Source organism: Eretmochelys imbricata, chromosome 4 (assembly GCF_965152235.1).
Source record: "Eretmochelys imbricata isolate rEreImb1 chromosome 4, rEreImb1.hap1, whole genome shotgun sequence".
Lineage (NCBI taxonomy): Eukaryota > Metazoa > Chordata > Testudines > Cheloniidae > Eretmochelys > Eretmochelys imbricata.
Genome location: NC_135575.1, coordinates 121252652 through 121261121, shown reverse-complemented (window position 1 = coordinate 121261121; position 8470 = coordinate 121252652). Strand labels below are relative to the sequence as shown.

The 8470-nt window shown below is 37.8% G+C and overlaps 1 protein-coding gene across 2 annotated transcripts in view; it reads right to left on the bottom strand.

The window, feature by feature from the left end:
- Positions 1-1449: 1449 nt before the first annotated feature.
- Positions 1450-8470, bottom strand: part of KIAA0232 (KIAA0232 ortholog) — a 111940-nt gene continuing 104919 nt past the window's right edge. For both annotated transcript variants that reach the window (XM_077815877.1, XM_077815878.1), the window contains exons 7-9: positions 6977-7085; positions 3703-3800; positions 1450-2741 (exon numbers count right to left, since the gene is read on the bottom strand). In XM_077815877.1, coding sequence (XP_077672003.1) covers positions 2562-2741; positions 3703-3800; positions 6977-7085 — 387 coding nt within the window. In that variant the 3' untranslated portion in view covers positions 1450-2561. The remainder of the gene's footprint in view (positions 2742-3702; positions 3801-6976; positions 7086-8470) is intronic.

The following is an 8470-nucleotide window of genomic DNA, read 5'->3' as shown; positions in this document are numbered from 1 at the left end:
ACCTCAAAATATTTAATTACTAAGTGTTGTATGTTCAAATTTGAATGAGAATATATATCTTAACTAAAGCAAAAAGAATACACACAGGCCATCAAATTGTCCTTTTATATTTTTATTTGGTGTTAAGTAACCCCACAAGAAAACAAAATCAGTTACTCTGGTGTACATGAAATCAGAACAAATACAACCACTTGAAGCAAAACAGTAGAAACAAATTTCAGCCCAGGAATGGAAAACTGATATTTCAGTGCTATGGATATGCAATGCGCTTCATACCACAGTGCAGTTCAGCGTTTGCCAACCTTTAATGCTTTTTTGTGTCTCTATCCATACAGAAAAACTAAAAACCACACCTCAACTCTCTCACTGAAAGCTTTAGAGCTTTAGCCATTAAACTATGAAAACAAGTACAGACAATTTGTTATTGCCCAAGCTCAATTATATACCATTTTATTTTTCCCCAAAGGTGCTGGAATATTACACCACAATGTAATTAAAGTCAACACCTTTGTTGTTTTTGAGCCCTTTCTTACTAAAAAAGCAGCTCTATCGAATATAAACTGAGCTAAAGATTGTGTTTGAAATATGTTCATTTGGTCATTTTTTTATTCTAGAATGAAGCTCTATTCCATTCGTCCTTGTAGTGATTTGAGGAATTTACATGTTAAGTTCATTTTACTTTCACGTTTACAGATAAATAGTTTTCAGTGCAGGTGCTACACAACCTCTTAAGGAAGCTCCAGAAGAAAGTAAAATACATAAAAACCTATCCAAAATCTGCAAATAAATAAAAATTTAAAAAAGTTTAAAGTGTCAAAAGATTTGCTGTATGAATATAAACCCTAAGATAATGTAGTTTAATAGCAGGATCAGAAAAATTTTCCTGGTAAGAACAAACAAAGCCAATTAAGTAAGGGTTTCAGCAAAAAGGATACATGCAGCCTTGCACGGTTTTATAACCGCAGATCTTAATTCTTGTACTATCAATTAAGAAAAGGCAACAAAACCCAGTTATTCAATTCACTTCCCTGCCACAGAACATATTTCACAGCCCGTTCAGATCATATTTCAAACAGCTATAATTCTTAGGAGTTTTTATTGCCTGTCAAAATTAACGGTTAAGCTTTTTCAAGTCAGTACTAGACTCTCTGCACTTCCTGATGTTATAGACATGCTGCTATTGTATAGATTAGTTTTTTAAAAACTTAGTTGGTAAAAACTTAGGATGTTTAGTTTTGCAAATATTGCTCCTCCTGGCTTATAAATTTTGCATAATGTATTAAAAAGCACAAGGAGCTGATAGTCTTGTACAGATGCAACTTGATGATGTATTCACTTTCTAGGTTAACAAAATAAAATTTAAAAGCAAGTCACGTAAAGCAACAATCACTACTGCAATCACACATGTATGTTGTAAGTCATCACTTCCCTCCCACCCTCCCACCCACCACACACATAACTTGCCCCTAACATTCTCTCAGGAACACAAAATGAACTACAAGATTTACTAAATTACAGCCACAACAGCAGCTAACTGCAGCAGCCACAGGATTTCTTTCAAGTGAAGCACTGACCTTTTGCATATAAAACACTGAACATTCTGAGCATTTTAGATAGTTTTAGTCATCAGGCTCAAATTCAATATAGGATGCATTTGCAGGTTACATGAATGCAATAATTTGCAACAAGACAAAATCCTTATTACTTGTTACAAAGTTTACAACAATCCCCACATAACCCCAGTGGTTTGGGGGGTTTTGGGTGGGATTTTTTTTTTTAAATACTTCTACCTTATAATGGCAGGTCACTAAAAAAGGACAAAAAAAAAAAAAAAGAAAAAAAAGAAAAAAAACCCACATTGCCTCCATACCTACAAAAATCCTTGGCTTTTCCAGTTAGCAAGAAGACTACAAACCATAGCATCTTCAGTGTTGGTTTGCAGGATGGGGGGAGGGAGGGGAAAATCATAGGATAGAAAACACAGTTTCTGTAAGTCTCTAAAGCACAACCCTGTTGTTCCTACTTCAAAGTTATGAGAGTTACTGAATGAAGACTGGACAAGTCATTCATGCTTTTCTCCTGCATTCAGAAAGGCACTGATAGATTACAGTGTTTAGTATTTATCTCCCTGTTCTCAAAGAACAAATCCTAAATGTGCCAAAAGCTAAAGTCTCTGAATAGCAGAAGTAGTTGTAGACACTGCAATGCTAATAAGGTAGTAATAGTGGTAGGGCTACAGTTACGAATGACAATAACTGCAGTTAAGATGCAAAAAAGCAGTGGTACCACTAAGACAAGCACATGCACATCCATTCTTGATTTGACAACACAATCTAATCTAGTTCAAATAGCCAAGAATTTAACAGTTTGGAGAAAGTAAAATATTCAACAGGACAGTTATGTCCCTAACTATAAAATAAGCAAGAAGAGAAAGATAAATACATATCTGAATCCGTTAACTGAAGAGGAAACTCAAGTTGTTGTTTTAGAGCTACAGACCCTCAGGAAGGACAGTTTTCCATCTCATGTTACTTTTAAATCATTTGTTGTATTCTGCAGTTTTATAGGTGAGTTCGAGAAAAAAGCTCCTCCTCACAAGGATCAGCCCATTCACTTCCACCTTCTGAAGCTGTCTCTTCAGAGCTGGAGCTATCACTGGAGTATATTTTCTTCCTGAAGCCATTTGGTTTTGCTCCAGAATTTCTATCATCTGCACACCTTGCTTCATGAACAGAAGAAACCTAAGGATTTAAATTGACACTTGATTTGGTACAGTGGAAAACAAAACATATTTGTCTATTTATAAGCTGGCAGATTTTATAATTTATTTTTTATGTTAGGGGAAAGATGCCACAGTTATTCAGAGTTACAGTTCCCACTTCCCATTTCTAACTTGGATGTGAATAGCGAGGGTTGGGCTGTGATGACAAATCCAGGTTGAAGCAGCATTTTTTTTCACCCACCCTTCCATTCGAAGTCTTCCATTTCTGACTCTCTTGCCAATTTCTGAACCACATTTTTATTCTGAGTACATTATTATCACTGCTAACTGGAGAGTGACTCTCCAAGTCATTCCCAAATCTTAAGGTCTCACATCATGCTAGTTTGTCTGCATCAAGCCGCACTTCTAGAAACACATCGTATTTGCAGTTGCATCAATGATCTTACAGGAGTATGTCGAGTGCAAAATCTAGATGTTAGCAGCACTACATAATATACCCTACTGGCCAATTCACTAAGTAGAGGAGTATCATCTCTGGCAAAAGTGAAATGTAGCAATAACTGGGACAAAAGGCATTTTCTCCTACTGCAAAAGTACCATTCACCAAATAAGTAGTTTGTCACGAGAAGGACACAAAGTTCAACATGCATATTGTTAACTCCCCATAACAGTGGCTCTGTGTGGTTCACAGGAGCACACTGTCCCACCCTAGTTACTGGAAGTAAGCTCTGTGAAGAAAAAATACAGCACTCTTCCAGCAAATCTGACCAATCAATTCACAATCATCCCAGAGGGCTTACATTCCACCCTCTTGGCCAAAAGACAGGTAAGTACAGCGAGGAGTTTGCAAAGAATGCCAGGGCAAGAAAGTGGCTTCAAAATGAAAATGTGGAGAAAATCAGAATTTGTAGTCTGGAATATAACTGGGGCCAGCCACAAATATTGTGATGACAGAGGATAAAAATAAATCAATCACTCACCATATTAAAATCTAAAAGATGTTCTTCATTGTTGGGAACTTCCTTTACATCTGGGTATTCTCCTACACCATTCTCTCCCTTGGCATTTGTGTAACATTCTTGAGGTGTTTTTGTTTCAGAATGGAGGAGACAAAAAAAGAGGAGGAAAATCTCATTAAGAAACAAGTTTATCTACATTTCAATAAAATGTATAACATCTAATAAGTTTTCTTCAGATTTATCTATCTAAGTTGTGTGTTAACTGAAATGGTCTGGTTTGACAGCTTTAAACACTGAAGTACAATGCAGGTTTCTCCTCACCAGAGTGCCCTCAAACCTTACCTCAAAGGGACACCACTACATTAAAAAGAGAAAAATATAATTTAATTACTAAAAACCTGTAAAAAGTAACATATTATAAAATGACTAAATCACTTTTTCCCATTTTGGTTAGAAATTTCTTCATACATTTTTAATTTCTGATATTGTAAACTGTTTAGGACCAGTTCTACCTCTGTCTGTAAAAAATCTAGCCCAACAAAGCCCTGATCCTGGTTGGAACCACTGGGCATTACTGTAACCTAATTAATTAATATCTCAATTTGGTCCACTGGGGTTACTTCAAAATTTATCAGTGTAGGTCTTGCATGTATAAAACCATAGATAGTTGGGTACAGCTATCTACTCTGTGAAAGACTGATCTCTTTAAAAGCTAATGCTTTCTGTAAGAGCTAATGTCAGATTTTATATAGATAGGATGAAATCCTGGCCCCACTAAAGTTAACGGAACAGAAGTTTTGCCATTGACTTAAATGAAGCAGGATTTCACCCATATTTTCTATGTCTTCCCTCTTCCTCAGATTAAATAAATTCTACCACTAAAGTTGGTATGACAGCTCACCAGAAGGTGGCAGTGAAAAATAGGTAAATTTCACTTAGAGGAATGCTGGGAGTTACCACATATACAGCTAGAGGTTTTTCCAAAAATGTTTATGTTAACACAATTACATTAATATATTTAAAAAAAATTTTGAACTCTAGACGGATTGACACCATCTTCATCAAACAAATTGAAAAGTAGGTCTGTGACCATAACTTGTACTAGCAAAGGTTGCTTAATGGAGTTCTCCGCTAGCGATGGTCCAACTGTAGCTGCATTGGTTAGTATGTGTACAATGCTGTAGCACAGTGTAGTTCAAGATTAAGCTCTGTTGTGTTATCTGTTTCCCTGACTCCATTTATTTGCTGTTATGCAATAATTCTGTAGTTATACTGAAATGTGACTTTTTACTACTGGGCATTGAACACTTGAAATGAGTAATTTAATGTTAGAATAAAAAAAAATGAGTATGCAGTGTTGTTGTAGCCGTGTCGGTCCCAGGATATCAGAGAGACAAGATGCCTCTCTCACCAACAGAAGTTGGTCCATTAAAAGATATTAACTCACCAACCTTGTCTCTCTAAAATAACTTGTGCATTCTGCAAGTAATATATAGTAATATTTGGTAATTAATAACAAACAATTAACCAACTTATTTAGTATTGTTTTTTCTAAGTTCTTATAAGAAGTCCAATAAAATGTTAGATAATTTAAGAACTTCAGCTACATAGTGTTTAAATATGAGACATTACTAAGAATTACAAAATATAATTAAAAATTACAAAATGACTAAATTCTCTTACCACTCCTAAGAAATTAAATAATAAATGTAAAGTATTCATAGAGGTTTTTGTTTTAGTACTAACAATGGGAGAATAGTTCAGTCTCCAGGCCTATTTCAATCCCTTAACTTCTCTCCTGAGCATGCCAAGAAACTGCCAATAAGTGCCAATTGTGGTGGTGCTTTATGTGATGTCAACACTCCTACAGGAGAAACAGAAACCCAAAGTTCTCTCACATGTCATTCAACATCCATTGTTGTCTCCTCGACGTACAAGTCATTTGCAGCCCCAGCCCCATCCTCTTGAGGAGATGCTTTCTCCTAATCAGCTTCCAATTCCAGTTTATCAGGGAATGGATCCTCTATAGAACAAGTATTTTCACTAGGCACCTGCCAACAGGAGGTCCCAGAATCTGTTTGGCAGCCCCCCAAACACCCTGTCAAATCCCAAGATTGTTAACCATTCCTTCCCCAATTCAAAGATTCCGAGGCCAGAAGGGACTATTATCTAGTCTGAATTTCTTTATAACATAGGCCATAGAATAAAATAATTCCTAAAGCATGATTTTTAGAAAAACATCCAATCTTGATTTTAAAATGGTCAGTGATGGAAAATCCACCACAATCCTTTGTAAATTGTTCCAATGGTTAATTACTCACCATTAAAAAATTACACCTTATTTACACATTAATGGAGGCCAAAATCAAATCCAGTCCCCAAAAGGAGAGATGTACCATCTTTTCCTTGAATAACGTATTCAATATGCAATTTCATGAAGGGCAATCAATCAGCAACCTTTCCTCTCCAACCACAAGTCAACAAAGGCCTTGTGGCCCTCCTGCCAGACCTTCTGTTGCAGCATCTCAGGCCAAATTACAATTACTTCCTTGACAACTAACTTTCTCTCCTTGCTACTATTGTGGCCTCTACCACTACTTCCCCAAATGCTGAATCAATTTAGTCTACAATAAGTACAATTGACTATTAGGCAATCTCAAATTGTATCCAAAGTTTTTTAAAATTTTAGAGCAAAGAAAAAAAAAGTCTGAATTTATTAAAAATCCAGTCCGACAATTTATTACAAACATACCCAGTCTGACAAACGTACCAAAATTTAGTGAAGTGCTCTCAAAATCAGATATGTTAAAGGGATGGTATCAGGTCAATTCTGGCCCCAAATGTAAGTTTTTCAAAAGACAAGTTCTTACAGCTCAGAGATCTTTAAGAAATCCCTATTTTTTTTAAATAAAGCATTCCCCTTTGTGTGAGCAATCCAAACACTGCAGCACTGTGTTAATATAATTAGAAAATAAATAGAAACAGAAGTGAAACTGACATCTATTTTATAGTCCAAAGTGGGGGGGGTCGGGGGGGTGAACAAACTGGCATAAACTGTAGAAGGATTTTTTAAAAATATTTTCATTTTAAATAAATCCAAAGTTATCAGTGATATGGATAAGCAGATCTGTTTATTAAAAATGTGATTTAATCTGACTGTGTTGCTGTTATCCCGCAAATTAGCATTTATAATAAAAAAAATTAATTTTATGTATAGCTGGTAGTTTTATTTCTGGTCATCTGTAAAGTAAGCAATTTTAACACACTTAGTTCAAGAACGGTATCTTCTTCTTACCTTCACACTGTGATGCAGGAAAGAGGGGAGAATAGAGTGCTTTTTCCCACCAGGACTGCTTTTCCTGGCTGCCACTCGTTGTTTGCAGATCAGTGTTCAATATAGGAAACTGTTTAGACAATAATCATATGTTAATATCCCATAAATAACAAGGCACTCTGACACCCAAGGGCAAAGGGTCTCTCTTGAAAACAATCTGTCAAGCTATGGAAATAACATGGTATAATTTCTGATTATACTGGAAAAGGGTTTTCTTAGTCTACATCTACACTACAGCACTTAGAGTATCTCCACCACAAATACTGTAAGCCAGAGGTGGGCAAACTATAGCCCATCCTGCCTGGCCCCTGAGCTCCTGGCCGGGGAGGCTGGCCCCAGCCCCTCCCCCGCTGTACTCCCTACCCCGCACCTATGCCGCCGCGTGGGCAGCACTCTGCGCTGCAGAGCTCCGTGCTCATGCAGGGCAGTGCATCTGGCTCCGGCTGGTCGGCATGGCTGCCAGATATGCTGCTCTGAGCAGCATGGTAAGGGGGCCAGGAGTCCCAGGGGACAGTCAGGGGACAGGGAGCAATTGGATGGGGCGGAGGTTCAGGAAGCGGTCAGAGGACATGGAGCAGGGGGCATTGGATAGGGCAGAGGTGCGGGGGGGGACGGGACAGTGGGGGTTAGATAGGGGGCGGTGTCCCAGGAGGGGGTGGTCAGGGAACAAGGAGTGGGGGGGGGGTTGGATGGGTGGGAGGTTCTGAGGGGGGCAGGGTCCAGGCTGTTTGGGGAGGCACAGCCTTCCCTACCTGGCCCTCCATACAGTTTTGCACTCCGATGTGACCCTCGGGCCAAAAAGTTTGCCCACCCCTGCTCTTAAGCTCACAGGAGAGAGCTCTTCTGGTGGCTTAACTCCTGCCTCTGAGAGATGGTAACTATGTCAGTGGGAGAAGATTTGTTACCGACATAGCACTGTCTACACATTTAATTTATGTCACTCAGGTGTGTGGATTATTCACACCCCTGAGCGATGCAAGTTATACCCAAGTAACCTGTATTGTAGACACGATCTTAGCCTCCTAATGTTTGCTCTCTAATGCCTCCGAAAGTGGATGTAGCAATAGTGCCATCAATTGAATACACTGAAGGACATCTAGATTGTTAAGGAGTTCATTAGTGACAGTTTGGTTATACAATGACTCCATTTTTCTTTAAAAAAAAAATCAGTTATGTTTAAAAAAAATCTTGATCCATTAATAAAAATGTCACAAATTTTTATTTTTTAATTCTAATGCTTCATTTATGTTTACCACAGAATAGTTCCTGTAGCACAAATGCACATGGCTGAGATACTGAAAGCTTGCCACAACAGGCATGACTCCACAATTCTGTAATCAGATTTGTAGTAACAGCATTTGTATTTTGTGACAGCTTGTGAATCTTACGTAATGCCTTTTCAAGAAGTTAGCCTGTGTAGTTTTTATATGAGCCATATTTCTAATGTCAACACTG